The sequence below is a fragment of the Polypterus senegalus genome, chromosome 4, assembly GCF_016835505.1.
Source record: "Polypterus senegalus isolate Bchr_013 chromosome 4, ASM1683550v1, whole genome shotgun sequence".
In the NCBI taxonomy this organism is placed as follows: Eukaryota; Metazoa; Chordata; class Cladistia; order Polypteriformes; family Polypteridae; genus Polypterus; species Polypterus senegalus.
Genome location: NC_053157.1, coordinates 70,272,673 through 70,298,121, shown reverse-complemented (window position 1 = coordinate 70,298,121; position 25,449 = coordinate 70,272,673). Strand labels below are relative to the sequence as shown.

General features: G+C 35.1%; 1 protein-coding gene across 1 annotated transcript in view; it reads left to right on the top strand.

The window, feature by feature from the left end:
• Window positions 1-24,874, top strand: part of LOC120527429 (albumin 1-like) — a 30,773-nt gene extending 5,899 nt beyond the window's left edge. Inside the window, exons 5-15 of the mRNA XM_039750835.1 lie at window positions 2,160-2,295; window positions 4,331-4,428; window positions 4,642-4,771; window positions 4,981-5,201; window positions 7,744-7,876; window positions 10,849-10,946; window positions 13,006-13,144; window positions 16,663-16,886; window positions 23,356-23,488; window positions 23,868-23,919; window positions 24,674-24,874. Of these exons, the coding sequence (XP_039606769.1) occupies window positions 2,160-2,295; window positions 4,331-4,428; window positions 4,642-4,771; window positions 4,981-5,201; window positions 7,744-7,876; window positions 10,849-10,946; window positions 13,006-13,144; window positions 16,663-16,886; window positions 23,356-23,488; window positions 23,868-23,912 (1,357 nt within the window). The 3' untranslated portion in view covers window positions 23,913-23,919; window positions 24,674-24,874. The remainder of the gene's footprint in view (window positions 1-2,159; window positions 2,296-4,330; window positions 4,429-4,641; window positions 4,772-4,980; window positions 5,202-7,743; window positions 7,877-10,848; window positions 10,947-13,005; window positions 13,145-16,662; window positions 16,887-23,355; window positions 23,489-23,867; window positions 23,920-24,673) is intronic.
• Window positions 24,875-25,449: the final 575 nt, after the last annotated feature.

Here is a 25,449-nt window from a genome sequence, read left to right as displayed (position 1 = left end):
TGGCTAGGTTGATGAATAGCAGATATTGTCTCTGGCTTCTGCTATAGAGAATGATGTCTTGTTGGTTAGCTCCAATGGTACGACTGATGTTCACAATCAAGTTGTGCATAACAGTGGTGTTCTCCATCCCGACGATCTCTTCTATTATTGTTATTATTATTTTTATAGGTCGAGCACTGTATATTCGCTATTAGTCATTGGTCATTTCACTTATAGCTACAGTATAACCGACTATATAAAGCATGAAATTTGTAGCCATGTAGAATCTCACTCAGATCAAAAACAGTACAGTTGAACAACTTTATTAACCCTTTGTGGAATATATTAGATTTGGCCAGACTTGGGCTAGTTACATGGAATATTTCCATCTAACTAGAAACCATTGATTATGCCAAATACTGAAAATGTACCTAATTGCTGAATATACTGAAATGTAGGGTCCTTCATCTGAAATGGATAGAATGTATTCAGAAAATTTTAAATGTAAAACAATACCATAAAAATAATGCCTATTAATGGTTCTTTCAAAACGTCCAAAACTTTCAAGCGTTAGGGGACTGTTTCAGAAGCATCAGGCACAACACAGAAACCAAACTTACTCTAGACAAGGTGCCACAGTTAGATTCCCACAGGATCAGTTTAAAATGACAAATTAGTTCACCACACATGTCTTTGGGGCTGTGGGAGCAAACCTAGAGCATCTAGGGAAAGTGCCAGGCAGACAGCAACTGGACTTAAGATTTGAACAAGAATACTAGATATCCTTGAGGCAGTAGCTCCATCATTCAATAATCATATTTGGTAATTATTCTTTTAAAATAAATCACATTAATGTAATACAAGTTTGTTGCTTCTGAAAAAAAGTGCAAAATGTGTTCTTGTAACACAGCATTAACTTTTCAAAAATCAAACAATATAACATTCTCAAATTCTATTAGTCCAAATCAGGACTATAGTCTACTCTTGCAGCATCTGGTGTAAGGCAGAAAATACTCCTCGATGAAGCACCTTCTGAATTCAAAATACTAATTTACTTACCCATCTTCACTCTCACATGGTGTCCAGTTTAGAATCAGCAGTTAACCAAACAAGCACACCTTTGGGTATGTGGAGAGGTGGCTGACAGAAGTACTCATAAAAACTCATGGAATATCCACAGAAAGCAATAACTGGGCTTAGCTTTCTGAAAAACTAAATACATATAAAATATATTTTACAGAGTTTAGATTTCAAGATATCTGTCATGTTTGTATATTACAGTGTATTTAAAAAATATAATAACCTGGCATTGAAAATATAATCAATCCATTTGAAACTGAGTAGATGTTTCTTATTTTCAGATAAGTTCTGTATAAAGTCACACTGCGACACAGCAAACATTATAAACTTATTATAAACCAAGTTCATTCAAGTAGGTAATAAGGTTTGAAATTGAAGCCTTATGTGCAACTGACTTCAACTACCTTCAGTGAGTTATATAGGAGTTCAAAATAACGTCGAGTCATTGGGAAGACTGTGTGTAGCTTTTTCCAGGTAAAAAGATAAAGCATGAGAGATATGACTTGGGTCTAGACACAGAGTATATGGCATGACTTATACACAATATATTTTGAAATTATTTTGGTTAAATCAAATTAAGGGGAAATATGTTTCCTTATATTTCAGATATAATCTTAAGAATATGTATTTTAACTACATATGTTTTACATAATTAAGCATTATCTTTATTCACATATATGAGAAAATATATTCAAATGTATGCATTCAATGACCATTGCTTTCTCTTTAGAATATTCACATCACAGTAATCAATGTTATTAACTTTAATTCACATAAGCATTATTTTAACTCATTCTGTTACTGATTATAACCCATTGCTAATACGTAATAGGCTCTCCGGCTTTGTTCTGTTCTTTGTTTGTATCAAACTGAATGACATTTATTTAATTTAGGGATATCAAAGGAGAAACTAGGGTTTCAGGTCTGGAAATTTCACTTCTTCCAAAATGTAATTTTTGCGTATTTGAATCAGTTTAACGTTAATCAGCATATATGTTTCAATCTAATTATAAATTTAACTTTGTGACTGCACCAGATGCAAACAACTATTAATATATTTTAAAAAAACTAATATTTTGTAACATTTTTAAATTCCACAGATTTATTTATAGATACTCCAGAATGCATGTTATGATGCAGCCACGTATAATCATTGACTTTGCTAGGAAAATTGGTGAATTGGCAGAAGATTGTTGTGCACAGGCGGACAATTTAGACACTTGCTTTTATGAGAAGGTTTGTAAAACTTTTACATTTTTTTTCAGTTTATATACTCTAGAATGCATTGTTCTTTACTTTGCTTAACGTACAGAAAAAATATGCAATAATAAAGAAGTTAATATTGGAAGCGATCTTTTCTTAAAACAATGTTATAAAAAATTCATCCAAAATGAAACAAGAATGCTTCTAGAGAAAGGAGTAATTCTTCAAAAAAAACAACATTATATTATTTGTTATTGGATTCCTCTCCTTTTTATTATTACTTATACCAAATTTTCATTTTTAGTAATCATTATTAAATATCCATTCAGTCAAATCACCATTAACTACAACATATTCAGAAAATATTAAGATTGCTTCACATTTTTCACATTTTGCTCTGTTGTAGTCTTACATTTCAATGATTTAAAACTATTTTATCCCTTCATCGAGCAACACTCAATACCCCAGAATGATAAAGCAAAAATGGGATTTTAGAAGTTTTTCTAAATTGAAAATAAAAAAAACAACTGAAATATCACCTTGACACAACCATGCAGACTCTCTTCTTAAAATTTTGTTGAAGCACTTTTTGTGGAGTTTACAGCCAGGGGTCTTTTTGCATATGATGTAAGTTTCACAAACTGGATTTGGGGATTTTCTGCCATTCTTCTCTGAAGATCCTCTTAAGCTGTGTCAGGCTAGATAAAGACTGTTGCTGGACAGCTATTTTCTAAGTCCAAGTTTTGGCTGGACAAGTGAAGAACATTCTCAGAGTTGCCACTAAGCCACTTATGTGGTTTCTGTGGTTTGCGCTTCGGGTCATTTTTCTATAGGAAGGTGAACCTTCAGCACAGTCTTAGGTCCAGAATGCTCTGGAGCAGGTTTTCATTAACTTTGCTTTGTTCAGCTTTCCCTTGACTTTGTCTAGTCTCCCAGTGCCTATCTTTGATAAACAGCTCCACAGTATGATGCTGCCACATCAAAGCTTCACCATTTGGAATGTTATTGCACAGGTGAAGAACGGATCTTGGATTCTTCCAGATATCCTTGTAAAGCTAATCGTGGTTTCATCAGACCAGAGAATCTTGTTTTAGAATCTTTCAGGTGTCTTTTTGCAAACTCCAGGTAGGCTTCCATGTGTCTTTTTTCAGAGAAGAGGCTTCTGCCTGGCCACTGTTAATAAAGTCCTGATCAGTGGAGTGTGGCAGTGATTGTTGTTGTTTTGGAAGTTTCTCCCATCTCCACATGGGTTCTCTGCAATGTAGCTAAAGTGATAATCAGGTTCTCATTTCTGGCCAGTTCCTGCAAGAATTGTGGTTGTTCCAAACATCTTCAATTTAAGAATTTTGAAGGCAGGTGTGCTCTTGAGAACCTTTAATGCTGCAGGATTTTGTGTAGCCTTCCCTAGAAAATCATTTGACCTCATGGCTTAATTCTTGCTTGCATCACTCGTGGGACTCCCATATAGACCGGTTTGAGCCTTTATTAGTCATGTTCAATTGAATTGCCCACAGGTCAACACCAAATAAAGTGTACAAACATCTCAGTGTTGATTAACAGAATGCAAAGCATCTGAGTCAGATTTCAAGGTACATAGCTAAGTGTGCCAATGTGACTTTTTTATTTTTAATAAATGTGCAAAAATTTCTAATATCTTACTTTGTTGATTGTTGCTTGATATGGGGAAAAATTAATTTACTGTTTATAGCACAAAGCTCCTAGTATTTTTTTTTTTGTTACAGATCAGATTTTAGGCTTTTTTTTTTTCTTTTTGAGGGCAGAATATTACAATAAAAACAATCAATGACTTGCACTTAAGACATTGTTTTTATTATGTTTACAAGTCAAACAATCTTTTTATCTATTTTTACAAAAATCAGTTTGTCAATATAATGTTACATTAGTCATACCTGGCACCTATTTACTGAAGGAAAAGTAAAGATTAACACCTTAACCATTCCTGTCATTGCTTTATCAAAGGATATAATTGCTATACTAATTTACTTTCTGGTGGTAAATAAATCTGAAAATTATTTACTAAATGAAATGATTTCCCTCCTTTCAACAGGGCAGAGAGGTTCGAAATTACATGGCTAGCGTTACTGCTCAGTCACATTCCTTATGTGCAATCAGCAAAAAATATGGAGAACGAGTTATTAAAGCAAAGTAAGATTCCATCATTATGCTCACTTTTACATTTTTCTTTGTCACTTGAAATGCTGTTGTTTTACAAGGTTATATTTATAATAATGATTGCTAAAAGCTAAAACTACTGTATTTTCTCTTACCAAAGGTCAGGGTCAAATGTACAGATGAATTCTTACTTAAATTATCAACACCATATATATATTTTTTTTTCAAATGTTTTTCTTCTCTTAGGAAAGTAGCTCAGTACAGCCAAAAGCTACCACAAGCCACACCAGAAGAAATTGGAGACATTACCCAAAAAATAACATCCTCTGTTTTCACATGCTGTTCTGGTGATTCAGTGAAATGCATGAAAGAAAGGGTGATTATAAATTTTTAATTTATTAAATTTATTTATATTCAATATAGTTGTTATTATTGTAATTTCATTTCTTAATTATGATCACATAACATAAAATATGACATCATATAAAGCAGAACAATGTAAGATCATATTTGATCAAAGTAAAGTGGTGCATTTTAAAATGGAAATATTGTTAAAGATATGTAAAAAAATGTTTAATTCTGCAGAAACAAATAATTGAGGACGTTTGTGCACGAGATGATATTGTGTCAAGAACCAAACACCTGGCAGAGTGTTGTAAGCGTTCAATAGTGGAAAAAGGATTCTGCATTGAACATATGGAACCTGATGAGAAACCAGCAGACCTCTCAGAAAAAGTAGAAAGCTACATTAAAGATGCAGATGTCTGTGAAAAATTTGCTGTAGGGAAGGATTTGTTCATTGGAGGGTAAGACTTGACTTCACTTGAATTATCACATGCATAACTACAGGAGCGTTCATTGTATAGATAAACTGATTTTAAAAGACCCGACCAAGGGAGTTGAAAAGCTTGTATGGTTGGTGGGCTGGGGAAAATGAGCTAATAATACTTATCTTGTTCCAGGCTAATGGTATTTAATACTAGTGAGGTAGCAAGAAATAATCACCTGTGTCTTTCTCTGTCTTGTATTTCATAATAGTATTGTCTTTCAAGTCTGTCTCTTTTGCCTCCCAAGTCTGCAGAATCCCAAATGTAATGAGAGCAAATTTTTTATTGCCAGATAGTAGAATATGTTAGAAACAGATTACAGTTCCCTCGCGAAATACTACATTTTTACTTGATGAAAAGTATATAGGCATGTTAACCTTCCAGAAGGATACTCTAGCCCCTCAACATCAGTGTCTTGGAAGCCAACAGATACATTTGTGACATAACACCTCTATTTATCTCCTGCTTACAGCTAGGAGTGAACTCCATGCTAAGGTTGCCTACCCAAGAGAGATACCATCAATATTACCATTGCATGATTCATTTCAGAGAATGCAATTCAGTATAGTTGAAGAATACCACAATTTTGAGGTTGTGGGATTTTTTATCACTCTTTCAGCACATTTATGGTTTCTTAAAACTTAATTCATTAAGACCACTGAATTATATTGCTGTTATAAAATAAGAAAACAACCCTGCACAAATAAATTTAAATACTGTAGTTATCAATACATAATTATGTAGTTACATGAATCTAAAAAACTTTGCACTCAAAATTTAAAACCCATTATCATTTAATATTCTATGCATATATGGGAAAAGAGAGTGCCCACATCTTTCTGTTGGAATATACAGTTTATATGAGTTCCTTGCATGGTGATCAGTAATCTCCTTTATAAATATGGGCAGCCAATCACTGAACTTAGATTTAATCAATTTTCTAGTGAAGTTCAAACAAAACTTCATGCTACCCTCCAGAGAACCCAGATGTATAGAGAACCCAAATTAAGGATGACTTGCATCTGGATATCCTGTGTACCTTGTAACCAAGTTTTATTTTACTGGCCTCCTTCTTTACTGTTTCTAGCATTTTAGTCTAGTCAATAGTCAGAAAGAAGTACAAAAAGGAATCAGCATATTCCAAAACAGGGCATACCTAGTTTTTATAAAAGAAAAACAATTTGGCATTATAGACGCCAGCTTTTTTCAACTACCATAAGAAGAAAGGTTTCCTGTTGGCTGACATTAGCATACACAAATAATTCTGGATGAAAACCCTTAAAATCTTCACTACAATACAGACTTTTACAAAGTTTTTATCATTGAAGAGTTGCTAAATAAAGGTGACATTTTTTTAGGTTAAGCTTCATTTTATGCTCCTTAATCCAGCAACCTAGATCATTCAAACACTTTTGTGAAGTACAAAGAACATAAGGTGACCATGCCTGGGCCAAAAGCATTTCATCCCTATATATTTCAGTGGAGTATGCTGTCCAAGAGAGCACTATTAATCAATACCAGGGAGAAAACAGGCCCAAACATAGTCTCTTCTGCAGCTCCACATACTGATATGATATTCCCTATCAGAGAATTCCCTCTGGTAATTGACTATCTGACAATGATCAGTCACAATGTTGGTTCCCTGTGGAATCAGTCCTGCTTTCACACCTAGGTCATGAAGGATCTGCACTGCTATTATATGACACATGTAAGTGACAAATGCATTGGCAAATTCACTTCACGCTAAAAATATGAGGTCTTATAAATGAAATCCATCAAAAGTAATAGACTATATGTTATAGAATGGTTTGGTCAACATCCCAACTGCATAAAATCTAAGTTAACGTTGGTATTATAATCCAAGTTGAAATTTGGAAAGTTGAGAGTTCAATAGGATTGGCCTCAAGTCATTGATATTTGATGGAGATGATTTTGGAATGTGAACTATTATGGCAACTTTCCATTGTCCATGAACAACTAATTTCCAAATGAACCTCTAATTATATCACAAAGAAGAATTGTGAAGAAGTACTTTACTGTTTGGAAATGTAGGAATGTCAATAAAAGTGTTTTAGATTTGTTAAGGCAATGTTATATTTTTAGGGTTAATGTACAAACTGAGATATTTTATGATGACTAACTATATACCCACTTCATCACATATCTGTTCCTATCAAATTATACACAAAGGGATGTAGTTATCTAGGTCTATTTCAGTAAAGTCTTTTTTAATTGAAGCAGTCTGCTCATTTGATGATGAAAAGTCACCAGAGCCCCAAACAGACACAATACTCTCAGTGTCCAGAGGAGGTGTTTAGGTGGGTTTTCTCCTTTGTGACCTATGTCATACTTAACTTGCCAACATCACTTAATCATTCCATTATGATTCCCAATTCAACCCAAAATGTGATCCACTGTATAACCTTCAGCAAGTCATAACTGTGCTTCTGGTTTTAGGAAATTTAAATGTGCTGTAAATTAATTTACTGTTAAACTAAAACTAAATTATATTTTGCTTTAGATTCCTTTATGAATACGCAAGAAGACACCCAGAATTGTCTAATCAGATGCTGCTAAGGATAGCCAAGGGTTATGAAGATGAATTGACAAAATGCTGTGCAACTGACAATCCTCCAGAATGTTACGGCAAAGCAGTAAGTTGCTCCAAGAGTGAAAGGGAACTTTGTGCAATAAGACTATTCAAAATCAGAATTCAAATATTCAGATATACTGCATATACGTTTTGTTGTCTTATTGTTTTTATAAGAGGATCTTACAAGTGCTTGACCTTTATTATTCTTGAGACGACACTGTATTGCTAGTCCTAGACTTTATTTGTTATTGTATTTTTAGAATACTGCACATATTATGTACCACCACTTTTTTAAATAAAGATGTAATGCCGGTAAAGATTTGACAACCAAAAGTAACAGTTATGGCTCATGCTTAAAAGTGTCATAATGAATTGTACGAGCACATCAATTATAGGTTTATATCCGTGTGCCAAAATTAAGCTCCTTCAAGAATACTCAATCTGCCATCAAGAAAATGTTTACTAATTTGTGGGCTTTAAAAAGTTGTAAATAAATGCCTAAATGGCCCCCTCTGACAAATATGCTATTGCTATATCTGCTGTGTCACATACTTACGAATCTGCTCATGAGCTTTTCAAGGAATCATTGGTAATATTAATAGAACTGATTTTTGAAGGAGAGTTCACTTCAGTTTAAGACAACTTATGTTAAAATTGGCAATAATTAGCAACCATTGCATCACCAAAATAAAACAGCATTTTTATCTGGATATGTTCATCATTGATTTTTAAACTCTATTTAAAGGTATTTACAGTAATCCCTCGCTATATTGCGCTTCGACTTTCGTGGCTTCACTCCATCGCGGATTTTAAATGTAAGCATATCTAAATATATATCACCGATTTTTCGCTGGTTCGCGGATTTCTGCGGACAATGGGTCTTTTAATTTATGGTACATGCTTCCTCAGTTTGTTTGCCCAGTTGATTACATACAAGGGACGCTATTGGCGGATGGCTTAGAAGCTACCCAATCAGAGCATGTATTACATATTAACTAAAACTCCTCAATGATATAAGATATGCATCCCGTGCGGTGCTTGATTGTTTGCTTGTCTCTGCCTCTCTCACCCTCTCTGACATGCTTTGTGCCTAACGGAGGGGGTGTGAGCAGAGGGGCTGTTTGCACAGAGGCTGTTTGCCTAGAGGATACGGACGCTCCTCTAAGAAATGCCGCTTTATCGCAGTGCTTCGGCATATTTAAAAGCACAAAAGCACACGTCTTGATTTTTTGATTGTTTGCTTTAATCTCGCTCTCTCTCTCTCTCTCTCGCTCTCTCTCTCTCTGACATTCTCTGCGCCGGATGGAGGAGATGTGAGCAGAGGGGCTGTTTGCACAGAGGCTGTTTGCTTAGAAGATACTGACTCTCCTCTAAAAAATGCTGCTTTATTGCGGTGCTTCGGCAAACTTAAAAGCACATGTATTGATTTTTTGATTGTTTGCTTTTCTTTGCGAGCGCTCTCTCTCTCTCACTCTGAAATTCTCTGCTCCTGATACGGGCACTCTTTTGAAGAGAAGATATATTTGCATTCTTTTAATTGTGAGAAAGAAGATCTCTGTCTTGTCATGGAGCACAGTTTAAACTTTTGACTAAAGGGTGTTATTTCATGTCTAGAGGGCTATAATAATGTTAACAGTGTGGGAGAGTTTATAAGGGCTTAAAATATCTAAAAATAACCATACAAACATATACTTTCTACATTGCGGATTTTCATCTATCGCGGGGGGGTTCTGGAACGCAACCCCCGCGATCGAGGAGGGATTACTGTACTTCTACTTTTAAACGTTCATTAACCATAAAAATAAATTACCACAGGTCTAATGTAATTAAATAGTTTGGAAATTTACAGGTTTGCATTATACTGATTTTTTTAAATAGTTATCAACGGTATTTGCAAAACAATGATGATTTTACTTCATAAGAAAATTGGCAATAAAAGACAGCAAAGATTTAGACTGTATCTTCCTAAGCCTTATTATGTATTTTACTTGTTTAAATGCTATATCCAAACTGTGTCAAATCTCAGTTAATAAAAACACCAAAAGTTAAAAGATAATAAAAAACAACTAGCAGACAACCCTTAATTAACACAAATGTCTGTACACATATCTAAATAAAAGATTTTAATATATATCACAGTTTCAAGTACGGTTTTGAAATGTGTTTAAGAATGAGGTATTTCAAGTTTTTAATGCCAATTAAACATAGTATAGATTTTAGAATTGCCCGTTAATCAGACATCTACTTCTTTCAAATGTGAGTTTACTTTATCCTAAAAGGAACAAGAAGAAACAGGTATTAGCGAACATGGTCCCTGACTGATGATTCCCAAATTTTTAGAACTTTAATCGACGTTATTGTTGGGTTTTAAGTCCTGAAGGATCTCCGTTTGATAAGAAATGAGCAAGACTTTTAATGAAGTAGTAAGTTCTCTAAAAGGATGGAATTCTGTCTGTTTTGTTGTTTAGTTGTGATCTGGCTCCTTTACTTCCATTCACACCTTTTTCTTTAGCCCTTTAGTCATGTGACTAGTAATGTTTATGCAGGTTGATGTGCCTGTTGGCCTGTGCCCTTCTTTGCTTGGTTTTTGGTATTCCTCAGAAAAAGAGAAAGACCATGCTCTTTTTAATCAAGAGTTCCTTGTCCATTTGCCTGGGTTTCCACTGTGTTTCTAGCCCTTAAGTCACCAGAAAAATAAGAAACTATAATTATGAAACTTGCAACAGGTAAAGAAAGGCAGAATCAGTGCCTTATTATTTGCTCCTAAACTGAGTTATAACACAGCAGCAGATGGCAGGTTACCCTTATGATCATATTTCTTTACAGATATCTTTCTCTTTTGACACTGACAAACCCAGCAAAATACGCAGTGTTACTTGCCCTGTGCATTATTGCTTGTATAAACCTTTCCTAATGTATATAGGTTAAGATAATAAATTATTTGAATATGTTTTAAAAAAATTAAAGTAAATTAATAATTTCCTAAGAGCTTCTTGCCAAACCATATTTTTCTAATGCTCTAATACTATTTAGGATGAAAAACTTCATGCCGCTGTGCAAGAAAATCTAAGTCACTTCCAGAAAATTTGTACCATTGTCAAAACACAAGGAAAAGCAGCATATGAGAAGCTGTAAGTGATAGTTTTATACTAAACATTTTAATCTTACTTTTTAATGAATGCAATTACATGAAAATATATTAAGCACATTTTTGAGTCACAATATATTTCAAATATTCAACTTCAAACAGTAAACTATAGGGTCATTACTTTCACATGTACAGAACAAATATTATTTGCATATGCTAATCAGCATGCAATATGTTGAAAAACTCTGCTACCATGATTAGTGAGTATAAGTGTCTTACCTTGAAACCTTCCCTTCATTTGTATATGTCCCCCTAATCTACTATTAGGATATGGATACTAAATTAGCAGATTTTGGAAAAATGATTATAGCTAATATTAACAGAGACCAATATGTTTGATAATTCAATTAACAGCAAAAACATTATTAATTTTCCTAATAATACATAAAATAACAAAAGATTACAGAATGAAAAGTCAACTTCCAAATGTATAGTTTGCATATTTTCTTTGTCTTTGTATAAGTTTTATCCAGGTGTTCTGATTTACCTACCAAATCCCAAAGATCAATAGGGTTGTTTAAAAAGTGATAAAAGATTGCTTACAATATGAGTGTGTAAATCAGTGTGCTCTATAATGAACATGAGTGTCATCCACTGTTGATTCCTGTCTTGTGACCAATGCTGCTAGGGTATACTATGGCCACTAGGCTGGAATATGTGATTCTGAACATACGAGGTGTGGCAGAAAAGTAATGAGACTGATTTTTTATTTACCAAAGTTTTTATTTTTTTCAAACATCAATGTTATCCCCTTCAAAGTAGTTCCCTTGGGCAGCTACACACCGATGGAGACGTTCTTCCCACTGTTGGTAGCAGCGCTGGAAGTCTTCAACCGGTATGGTCTTCAGCATGTCCGTTACACTCTTTTGGATGTTTTCTAAAGTCCCGAAATGACGTCCTTTGAGGACATTTTTCAGTTTAGGAAAAAGGAAAAAGTCACACGGACTGAGGTCAGGTGAATAAGGGGGCTGGAGAACCACAGCAATGCCTTTTCAGGTCAAAAATTCTGTTATGGAGAGGGCAGTTTTTCGGCACCATTTTGGCACAGACCTTTCGCATGTGCAAATGTTCAGTCAAAATTTGCCGAACGGTAAATCTGTTCAAATTTAATTGTTCACTCAACATTCTTAATGTTAAACGACGGTCTGATCTCACAAGAGTGTTCACACGTTCGATGTTTTCATTGGTTTTCAAAGTTGAAGTCCTCCCTGAATGGTGTTCATCTTCAGCGTGTTTTCTGCCTTCCAAAAATGATTTGTGCCAGTGAAAAACTTGAGCTCGGAATAAAGAATGTTCCCCATAGACCTGTTTTAACTTTTCAAACGTCACACTTGCCGTTTAATGGCACAACGTTGCTCCAAATTCCGCTGTTTCATTTTGCGTGACGCTCAACGAAAAACACAACTTCGCTAATAGCAGTCACAAAAATCACGTAGTTAACGGAAGGAGTTGAAACTCGCACTGAGCTATGGGAGGGTACTGATACACATGCTCTATCGAGGACAACAGCGCAGCGTTGCCAGATCGCTTGCAGTGTTGCCAGTCTCATTACTTTTCTGCCACACCTCGTAGATGAATGCATAGAATTTATTAAATATAGTATTGAAACCTTAGTTCAGATGACAAGTTGGTACAGTAAACTTAACAGCAACCCAGTTCTTGACTACACTGCTTTCTATGTGGGGATGATATGCTAAACCACTTTTGTGTGCTTATCTTCAAGCTTCTTGTTTCCTTACAACAACATGATTTTAGACTGACAACTAACATGAAGACTCTGCTCTGTTATTAAATCATGTGCCTCACTCAGTTGTTCAAGCTTTACAACTTTTGTTATTATGAAAACCTCAGGCTTTATGTTCCCCAAACGAAGTGAAAGCAGGATTAGAATAACATACACCTAGGCAAGAACTTGATCATCTACATAAAGAAATATAGATACCAAATTAAAGAATAAATATTTTCTTCTGTTATTAAATCTATTTATAAAAACATTCATTTTTTATTGTAATAGTATTTTGTATTTCCTTTCTAAATTTTAGCATGGTTATCCGTTACACAAGCATTATGCCCACAGCAAGCTTTGAAGGAATAAGGGCAATAACATACAGAATGGGTGGAATTATGCAAGAGTGCTGTGCAAAGGACCAAAGTAAACTAATGCCATGTGCCGAGGAGAAAGTAAGCAAAATGTTTATGTTTAAATTTATACAATATATGCTTATCTTGACTGAATATCAATAAATGTCAAACTTGCTTTTCATAATGCAGAATGGTATATACTATTTCTACTTACTATATAAACAAGTGGAAATGAAATATAGAAATTTGTTCTAATTAAAGTCAACTGATTGTCACTGTGTATGAATTTGGCCAAAGTTCATAATAATTGAGTGACATACTTGCTGGTTCTTGTTTGGCAAACACCTTAATGTCACTCCAATCGCACTTATTTAAAAATGAAGTTTTTATATCTAAAAAGTAAACTTAGGGCTGGAAATGAACTAAAAACTTAACTAATTATTTGCATAAATGTATGCTATTAATCACATCTAACATTAAAACTTGTAGTTATAAAATTCATGCATAGAGCATGAATTAAACACACGCTGAATAATAAATGTAATGTAGAATCAAAACAAAGCAATAAAACAAAATGAATGACATAATTTAAAGTTAAGTGATGGCCTTAAAATTTAACAAAATAGTACTTTAACAAGTACAATTTAATTTGAATGTCTTCCTAAAAGGCAATTTGAAAAGAATGTAATAAGAACATAAGGCAAATGTATTAATTATCAAATTGGCATAGCATTTGCTATTGAAACTCCTGTTGATGTTGAATGCACTGCTGAAACCTGAATTAATTGAAAGAATAAGCATATCTAAAATGGGGATATATTAAAACATGTGTTAAAACTAAATAAATACTATCCTCAATTGTTCACCACCATCAACGACTTAATAATTATACTCTGGCGCGCTGTGGGACTAACAGTGTAGTGCTCATGGGTCCTGACATGAGAAAGACACACTCATCAGGTGGTCGAGACCTGTCTGAAGAAGATGAGACTACCTGGAGAAGCCAACATAAAAGCAGCTCTGTGATCACCATTTTGTATATACAGCACTTAGAGAGCACTTTAGCAGCCAGGACACATGTCGGTGGTCAGTCTACCTGGATGGATGTTCACCAGCAACTCTCATGGAGACGAGGGAACAGTGGGCATATGAGTTGCCTCTGACCCTGGGTCAGTGAAGTGGGCAGAGAGAGGACCAACTGTATGAGTGGGCAACGAGACAAAGTAGCTGGAATATGCATCCAAAGTGCTCACTAAGTGGTGTGTCTGCGAACAGCAATCTTTAAACTGCTTTTTTTGCTGCCCCCTGTCCTCTCCTTTTGGACAGTTTGGCATGTATATAGATTTAATGGTTTTGTGGTTGGTAGAATCATAGTGGGTCGTGGGATTTCTTGGGTACAAAAAAGTGTGCCACCACAGAAAAACAGTTGGAAACTCTACTGTACCTACACCTTTGCTTCTGGCACTTTAAAAAAGATCTCCATAGCTGCTATCGTGCTTAAAACTGACAACAAGCATTACTTGGTTAGTTATGTTGCATTATTTGCATACATTTGCAAAGATATTGCAAACTTGAATCATCTGTAGGGATAATTATTACTCTTCTATTTCGTAGAATCACAGTAGTCAGCACTGTAAGACTGGCTGGCAGACTAGCAAACTAAATACAGACGTGCTAGAAACTTATTTTGGCTTTCGTACCACTCAAGGATAACTTATTTAGCACTTCCGTGATATGACTTTGATTTAATCTTCATAGAGAAATACGAAAAAAAAAGAGAAAGTGTAATGTTTACCTTTGCAACTTTTCTATAGCATTGTACCACGACTACCATAAACCCATGCACTTTCCTTCCACTCCCCTGCACATATGTCGATATGTATACACATAACACATAATACGAAATGTTAAACCTTTCAATGAAAATTTGATTTCATAAAATCTTTTAAAGTAGTGCATAAGTATGGTACTGGATGTGCGTATAATTCTTTAGGTTCACACTTTACTTATTTTTATTCCTGTTTTGTAATGTTAAAAAAATACATGAAAATATCACCCTCACCACAGCACTGCCAATATTTTTTAATGCAATAAAAGGCCACATTAAACACAAAAATTAACACATTACCCAGGCCTAGTAAGCATATTAAAAACTAACGTCATCTTGGGGAAAAACATCAAAGCAGAAAATGCTAACTGAAATAAACAAATAAATGAGTGATTTCTAATTAGAACAGGGCCAATACCAGCAAAAAAATGGTTTCATTTCAAGTACCTGAAAATGGCCATTCTAATTCAACTTATTTTTGGTTAAGAATGTTCCACGCTCTATAAACATTTATGAAGCCATATAGCTAGATCTCCAAAAGAGTTTCAAGTAACCACATTGTTTGATATTGATTTTGCATTACAGCCTCACATTTGAGTAGGGCAGCATATTTAGAAAACAACTTTATAATCCTTAATTGGTACCATGAAACTGAAAAGCTGACATGTGGTTCCCAGGGAGAAAAGAGATACTTGGATAATATAGGACAATGAACATATCTGATGCCGGCCATACAAAGAAGAAGATGTTTCCTGATAGTGGGGCTTCTCAGCATGTTACCTTAGACAGAATGATGCTACTCTGCATCCGCAAGCCATTGAAAAGTGTGCCACAGAAGTAAATACTCAAATTGCATCATCTATTAATATAGAATACATATAAATGACAAACCACAAAGGCCACATGAGATGACAGGTGACAGCAGGAGATGCCCATGAGGAAAGGTGAGATCTGTTTATTTTGGAAGAAAGATAATCCACAGATTACCAAAGTAAGTGTATATGTTGGCTCTCAATCCTCAGTCAGCTGCTCAGATCTGCTAAAGAGTAGCGGGAGTTTCGTAGCTGTTCCTTATCTCAGATGTAATCCTAAGGATGGTTTAGAAATTACGTTTAGAACAGATTTTAAGGTTACTCACTCACATAGTTTACAAGTGTTGGGTGAAGGCTCACTGGTAGAGTGGATAAGAATAGAGATGTGTGTGAGAGAGAGACATTCAAAGTGAGAGGCTGCTTCATTTTACTTTAAGAGATGGGAAAGTGGAGCGTGGAACCCACTGGACATTCAGTGGAACAACAGACTTACCTTTAATAGGCATTCTTGTCTTTGGAAACACAGGGTGGTACACAAAAACCAGACTAGTCTTTGTGTCACTCTCATTAATAAAATCTTATTATTGCTTAATTCCCAATTAAGTGAGTAACATTTGACTTTTTTTAATATCTAAGGGGTGGCTCAGATTTATTTTTTCAAATGGACCGATGAAATTGGACTTTTTCATTATTATTGGATCCATCCCAATTAATTATCCTCAATGCAATTAAAAAGAAATTCATCTGTTGCATGTTTATAAAGCAATAACAACTGACTATACACTTTCGTATATGGAACATGAACAGAAGAATATTTTAACTACTGATCTTGCTTTGTGAAAATACTTTTTTGCATTTTTTTCAATACTTTTATGCAGTAAAGCAGCAAAACATTACCTGCCCATGTTTATTACATCATTTTGCAAAGCAAAATATTTATATAATTTCTTCGTTTTTTCACTTTCTCCCAATCATAGATGAGCGATTTGCTTGATGAGACCTGTGCTGAAAATGACCCTGCTACAATAAACAAGAACGTTGAAGCCTGCTGCAATGATTTCTATTCACACAGACGGCTCTGCATGCTTGACATGAAACCAGACACAGAATCGGCACCTCCAGAATTCTCAGCTGACTCTTTCCCTATTACTGAGGATCTTTGTACAATGTCAGATGCAGACTCCCTGACAGCATCCGTAAAGTAAGTACATAGTTCACTCCATTTTGAGGGATACAACACAACATCTAAAACAAATTATCAATTCTAAATATCACATGAAAGACTGACTCAGCTGAGATAGTAATTTCTTTTTCATGGAGAAATTAAAATAATTAATTTTCAGGCATAAAAAGTGAATCTACTGCATCATTAATTCCAGAATTGTTTCTGTGCATAACTTACATGTGTTCTTTTACAGCTTATTACTGAATTAATAATACCAATAGTCATTCTACTGTATTTTAGGATGGGACACATTCTCCTTAAAAATGAATACTTTTATCTCACACAGTAAGTCTAGCTCAAAAACAGCCATACAAACACCTCAAAACAGATAGCAGAGGTCAAAAGACTTGAATATTGGCTCTTAAAACTGATGTAACTTTTATGAAACAGCTGTCAAGGCAGTAGATCAACATCATCACACAAGAGTTCCAGGTACAAGTGGAACATGGAAAGGTTTTTACCTGTTGCTGAGGTTTTAACTCTCTAGCTGCATTCAGGCGACTTGAAAGTGTCCAAATACTGGATGGCAAGATGACATCCAACTAGATAGCACTCAAAATTAAATCTTCATGACAGACAACCTGTGAGCAAAAATTAACAGCAAATTCTCTTATAAATTTTTTTCCAATAGCTTTTGTTAAATTTAAACTAAATCCGTACCTTTTTCCTTCTCTATTTCTCTCCTTCTCTTTATTATCAGAACATTCCAGAATTCGTAGCTGTATCAAGTATTTTTGAGTCCGATCTTCAGAATTATGTTTTCTAATTTTGCTCTGGACCTTTATACTTCCAAAGAGCCTTGTTCTGAAATTCATATACTGTTTAACTAATTCAAATACTACTAGAGTAAACAAATATCCAATCAAAATCTATGTATTAATATGAAAATATCACAAAAACATGCATACATGCCTGTATATCCATTTTAAGCATAAATCACAGTGACATGCTAATTATTGAATATTTTTGCTGAGTACTACATCCATCCACCTACATACTGTATCGGTAAATAACATTCACTTCATTTACTTTGCACTTCTTGTTCTTACCTACCAGTTAAACTGGCTGAAATTACTGACAACAATACAATTATTTTAAAAAGGACTTTATCTGAGACATGTTTCAATTAATATAATAGCATTTGCAACCAATGGAATAAAATTTTGCTGCAAGTATATTGCAAATGTTTAACAAAATACAATTGAAAAAATGCATCCAAAAAGAAATTCAAAAACCAATAGTAAACCAATATTCAACAATAAAAACAGCTCTACAACAACAACAACATTTATTTATATAGCACATTTTCATACAAAAAAATGTAGCTCAAAGTGCTTTACATAATGAAGAATAGAAGAATAAAAGACACAGTTAGAAAATTAAAAAAGTCAACATTAATTAACATAGAATAAGAGTAAGGTCCGATGGCCAGTGTGGACAAAAAAAACTCCAGACGGCTGGAGAGAAAAAAAAAAAAAATCTGCAGGGATTCCAGACCATGAAACCGCCCAGTCCCCTCTGGGTTTCACTTATGTTCTACCTAACATAAGTGAAACAGTCCTCTTTGGATTTAGGGTTCTCACGGAAGGACTTGATGATGATGGTCACGTAGACTTCTGGCTTTTAGTCCATCAATGCTGGAGCATCATGGTGTTTTGAGTAGGTGGTGGTGGCGCCGGCCGCCACCACAAAAAAAAACGGAAAAAGAAACAGAAGAGAGAGCAGGGGTCAGTACGGATTTTAGAGCCACCATGAATAGTTATTATGATGAATTGAACATACAGAGTACGAGAATTAAGTTAAAGTGAAATTATAAAAAGGCCATATTAAAGTAATGTGTTTTCAGCAGTGTTTTAAAGTGCTCCACTGTATTAGCCTGGCGAATTCCTATTGGCAGGCTATTCCAGATTTTAGGTGCATAACAGCAGAAGGCCGCCTCACCACTTGTTTTAAGTTTAGCTTTTGGAATTGTAAGGAGACACTCATTTGAAGATCTAAGGTTACGATTTCGAATATAGGGTGTCAAACATTCCGATATATAAGATGGAGCGAGATTATTTAAGGCTTTATAAACCATAAGCAGAATTTTAAAGTCAATTCTGAAAGACAAAGGTAACCAGTGTAGTGACATCAAAACTGGAGAAATGTGTTCGGATTTTCTTTTCCCAGTTAGAATTCTAGCAGCTGCATTCTGAACTCGTTGCAAATGACTTATGTCTTTTTTGGGTAGTCCTGAGAGGAGTGCGTTATAGTAATCTAAGCGACTGAAAACAAAAGCGTGAATGAATTTCTCAGCATCTTTCAATGATATAAGAGGTCTAACTTTTGCTATGTTTCTTAAATGAAAAAATGCTGTCCTAGTGGTCTGATGAATATGCGATTTAAAATTCAGATTACAGTCAACGGTTAGCCCTAAGTTTTTTACTTCCGTCTTAACTTTTAAACCTAATGCATCAAGTTTATTTCTGATAACCTCATTGAATCCATTTTTGCCAATCACTAAAATTTCAGTTTTCTCTTCATTTAGCTTGAGAAAATTAGATAGATAGATAGATAGATAGATAGATAGATAGATAGATAGATAGATAGATAGATAGATAGATAGATAGATAGATAGATAGATAGATAGATAGATAGATAGATAGATAGATACTTTATTAATCCCAAGGGGAAATTCACAGTACAATTACTATTCATCCATTCAGAAATACCAGTAAGACATTGTGTTAGTGAATCGAGAGAGTCGGAGTCATCAGGTGCTATTGATAAATACAGCTGTGTGTCATCAGCATAGCTGTGGTAGCTCACGTTGTAACCTGAGATAATCTGACCTACAACTACCACATGTAAATGATATTATTTTAGGATTAATTGATTATTAATGTAGTTTATGATTAACAGAGTTCACTGTGCCATTGCATATTCAGAACGAGAGCAGAGTAAAAGATAACCAAACTACACGCTGGATGTTATGTACCAGGACATTGTGTCCTTATTTTCACACACATACAATTCTGACAAAGAATAGCCTCATTGTGAATAGCCCAGCTACACCCTTGAGCGAATAAAGTTCTTCTCTACATCTTAAGACTCTTAAGACCCCGATACCTAGTGAAAGTGATTGATTTCAGGAACCTGTAAGGAAGTTTGGGTGAGAAGAATTGATTGTTTAATGTATCCATTAAGCATTTATTATTATTTCCGTTGGAAAACCTTTGTAGTTGAGGTTTTAAACCATTAGACATAGATAAAGGTAGCTGAAATACACTCAATTTGTGTAAACGATGATTATAGCAATATGACAACTGCTTATATGCATTTATTGAAGAGAACTATAGTAAAATAAACTGAACTGAATATCATTATAAAAGAATAGACCCAAGACAGAGAAGACAGACAAAATATAACACATTAGAGGTTGGCTGGTCTTAGTTCATTTACCATTATTCTTGGTTTTAGCTTGTTACTTTAGCATTTCATTTTTGGAATTTCACAGTCAAGTCGCCTTGCTCTAATGCAATACCTCAGGGACAGAGGGCCTGATATTGTCATGAGCTTGTTACCTGGCAATAATCAAACACAAGAAAAGAGGTCTTTAGTTGGCTATTTAGTAGTTAGTTTGAGTTCTTTTCGTGGTGCAGGTAAACAGTTTTACTATACCAAACCATTAAGGGAGATGTCTAACAATGTGTGAAGTTGTATATTGTTGTTTAGGTTATAGCAGAAGACTTTCTTTGCACTGAAGTGCACTCTTTTTCACATGGCCCTTTGTTAGTGGTGTGGTAAGTTGTCTTCCTCAAATTGCTGTTAGGCTCATTGCCATATTCTCTCCATCTTCATAGGGAAAATCATGACCCTGGCACAATGGTTTACATTGGCACACAAAGAACGATAGACACATGGAATAAGCTACCAAATAGTGTGGTATACAGTAAGACTTTAGGGATTTTCTAAACGACTTGATGTTTTTTGGAAGAAATAAGTGGGTAGGACTGGTGAGCTTTGTTGGGATATATGGCCTGTTCTCATCTAGAGTGTTCTAATGTTTAGGCCCTGAAATTCCCTCCTTGGAGTAATTCTACTTTTCAGTCTTTCTAGACTAGTCTCAGTAACAGGCATAGAGCTTGGTTTGGAAGAGTGGACCTTAGAGCTAGTTCAGGGCACCCATCTCAAGAGAGCTACAAAGAAGAGCTTCCAGGCCCAAATAAGGTTCATAAGCTACAGTATCTGTAACGTGGCTTTACGCCAAGTTTAGTTTTTATACATCGCAATGTTAGTTTGGAGAAACGCATACACAACATTTTTGTGTGTACGCACCATTTACACCTGAGACCACTGGTCACCAAAATTCTATTGTGTTGCCTGCAGCATTAATGGAGGAGTCTGTGGTATAAACATAATAAGAATTTTTTTTTCTGAATGGAATTTTACATTAAAAACAAAATGAGCATTTGCAATGCAGATATTAAGAGAAAATCAAGGAAAGACAGGGGAATGACACAGACACAAAAAAATATTTAAAAACATAATGATCATTGGTGTGGTTAATGGTGATTTTAAGTTTAAAGAAAAATGTAGCTTTTACTAAATTTACATTTACATTTGCATATTACATTTACTACATACTACTTTTACTACAGGAGACTGCTTTCCTTTCAGACAGACTGCTTCTGTATCACTCTGTGATGGCTAGTGCGATTTTCTACTCTGTGGTGTGGTGTGTTTTACTGATTGGATCAAAGTCCTTTCTAGTTATAGATCCAGCGTCTGCTTATACTGTATGTGAATTATGTTGACCTTCAGAATCAGCCAACGTTCAGCTGGCTCCTACAAGTTTAAAATGGACATACTTTTTTGAGCCCTGACATCTGAAGGAATCTCTGTAGAAATGTTAGCGCATTCTTCATTAACACCTTTGTTTATTAGATGAAGTGCAAAGCAAACCAAAATGTTGGGAGATGTGTATTTTAAGTGTTCATTGATTTGTTCATTCTGGAATGCAGGTAGGGGTTTTACAGCCTGGCTTTCTTTGTCCCTGTTAGGTCTACACTCCTAACAGGCCTTGAGTGCCAATGAAAGCCTTACAAAATGGGGCAATGCACACTTCAACCTACAAAAGTCAACCATTTGAATACATAGCTGGTTATATAAACAAAAATTGTCTTCAATTAAATAATAAGGAGGATTTAATCAAAAACGTGTAGCTTTTTCATTATTTATTTTGTTATGGCTGGTGATGATATGTAGCTTTGCTGCATATGTTAGACTTGCTACATAAAGTAACTTGTCAGTTCACTTATGTGATTTTACAGTACAGTTTGTTTTTTAACACACTCTATGAATATATAAAGATCATGTTTATACCAGCAATCATGCCAACTCCATGACTTTTCACCAGTCTTGTCTCACCTGGACAAAGTGGCAGCACTGTGAGGATTTTGTTTTTGGATTTCTCCAGCTCTTTAAATGCCATCCAGCATTCCCTGGGATAAACTCAGAGATATGCAGGTGGATGGGCCTATGGTGTGCTGGATGATGGACTGTCTGTTGGGTAAACCAAAGGTTATGATGATAAAGAACTTTGTTTCTGATACAGATGTGAGCAGCACTGATGCACCACAAGGGACAGCCCTGTCTTCTTTTCTCTTCAGTCTGTACAGCTGACTATAAATGTAATACCAGCTGATGTCACTTGCATAAATTCTCAAGTGATTCGTCCCCCTTATTGATATACCCCATAAGTTGTTTCATGATGCAGAAAGAATTGTCTGCAACTAAATATGAGCAAAACAAAGGAAATAATTATTGATTTTCACTGCACCAAAGAAGCCTCTATGTCTGTTCACTTTTCAGGGAGAGGATGTTAAAGTGGTGCACTTCTGTAAGTACTTGTGGGTTCAACATCAATATCAAATTAGACTGGTCTCTGAACATAGAGGAACTATATAACAAAGGGCAGAGCAGGGTCTTCTTCCTTAGGAGACTGCTTTCCTTTCAGGCAGAAAGTGACATCCTTTACATCTTCTGTATCACTCTGTGATGGCTAGTGCAATTTTCTACTCTGTGGTGTGCTGGGCTGCTAACATCACTTCATGAGAGACCCTCTAAATCAAGAAGCTAATTAAAAAGGCAGGCTCAGTTAATGGACACCCTCTGGACCTCCCCTGGAGGTAGTAGCAAAGGAGAGAGTTAATACAAAACTGAGTGCCATTATGCACAAATTGCAACAAATTATTCAGCAGATGTTGTCAAGAACGGCACTAGGGCTCCCTTTATACCAACAGCAATATGCCTGCATAATGATTCACTGTGACTGTGACTGTGACATCCTTTTAAGTCGTTCTGGTTTCTGGTGTGTGTTCAGACCATAGTGTTGTATATATATAATGTATTTATTATTAAGATAGTAATGAAAGGATGCATTTATGTTTCCTGTTTATTTCAGACTTTTATATGAAGTTGTAAGGCTAAAGCCAACAATAACAATGGAACAAATCAAGACTCTGACTGATGGCTTCAACGGCTTGAAGGCTAAATGCTGTGCAGACGAGAACAAACAACTATGCTTTGAAACCGAGGTACAGTTCATTTGCAAAATAAAATAATACTTTTTAAAATATTTTATGAATATGTATACATAATATTACCAAGAAGTAATATATTAATATTTTGGGTTTCATTGGTGGTTTTCTTTTTGCCAGTGAGTTCTTTTAAGTATGTGTCACACAGTAATAATGTGTCCTTACATTAGTTAATATACTGATGTGAGGATCAATCTGTTATCAGTGCATGGCATGGATAAGATGTTTTCAAATATGTGCCTGTAGTTCACTTGTTGACTTTAATTTTGGAACTTTTGAATTGTGACTGGTCATATTTTGAAAACATAGGATAAAAATCTCTTGCTCTTTTTGTCTTATATGTTTGAAAAATATTGATATATATTTCATCTTTTAGAGAGCAACATTCATCAATGCAAGCAAAGCCCTTCTCACTGCATAAGGACAGAGTAAGTAAAAAACCATATACATCTTTTCAATAGACAATGTGCTTGCTTCTGATATTTTATACAATTAAAAACCTAAGAGTAGTACAGTTCTTTGAATGACGGATTCTTAATCTTTTTAAGTTCTGTAATTATTTTTACAATAAAACTTTAAAAGTTTTGATTTGCTTTCCAATGTTGTAAGAAGTAAGCATCGTGGAGAGCTGACATTGATGCTTTGTAGTGGTAGTACAAGTGGTGTTGTCTCATGTACAGAATACCTTGAAAGTCTTACTTTTATGTTCATCCAGCATGGAAATTAAAATGTAATAAAATTACAAAATAATTAATTCATTTCTAAGAGGTGAAGTGGCATACTGGTAAGCTAGCTCACCTTTCCAGTATGGTCTCTCTGAGTCCAAGTGAGTTTCTTCCAACATCTTGAAAGCCAGGTGTATTTGGTTTATTGGTCAGTTCAGTTAAGCAGGAGACACATTTGAGAATTTAAACTGGTGTCATATAAATGGTTTAGTTCCTGTCTTAGGCTCTTGGCACCCTCACCCAACTGCCCAAATCCCTGGCCATCTTGCTGTGAAATATGTGGATAGGAAACAGAGCATTCCAAAATGATTTTATACATATGTATATTAAAGTAGTACACATATTCAGTTATTTATTTGTCCATTAAATCATGTAATTATGTATTTTTTAATGCATGCTTTAATACAGGTATGTTGGTGTCTATCAATATTTAATTACTTGTTCATTTTTTTTGTAGGCTCCCAGGCTGAAGACCACACTGAGTGGCTTCTTGGCATCTAGGAACTAGAAAAGATTTCAGCATTATGTCAGGAATACAATTCAAGTGCATTTTTACCAAATTGTCAGAAATACAGATAGTACCAGATCATGTATTGTGTTTACAGAATTGCTCATATATGCTGAAAGAAATACAAACAATAAAAAAACAACAATAAAATGTGTTGTGTCCTTTGTTTATTTTGATACCACTGTGAAGTGGATGCATTTGCATTTATTGTTTAATACTTAAACATCAGTGAGGAGTGAAGAAGAATGGCTTTGTCATAACAGCCTTGAAGTAAAATCAACAGATGCCACAATTTACAAAACTACAGTCTGCCTGTACTTGTCACTTCTGCTATCAATATAAAAACACTGATTTAAAGTATGGCACCCACCGTGGCTCACATATTTGCTTTGCTCTCCTGACTTCAGGGTGTTTTTTATTTTTTTGTGATATCGTGCCTTTTAAATTTACAACTACCTTGTGCAGTATTGTGATACAATCGTGAGGAAGTTTTGGACATTCGCAGAGCCCACATTGTGCCGAAAACCAGCTTGCTGGATTTGGATTCCTTCCCGTGGCTGGACTTGACAAACATCAGCCGGGAAGAGACAGTAGCCTCATCCTCGCGTAAGCGGCATAGCAGACACTCAGTACACCCAAAGCGAAGGCGAGGAAAGAGAGGCGGGCTACACGCCAGGCTAAAGGCAAGGGCTACAAAACCACCGTTGCCTAGCCTGTTACTAGCT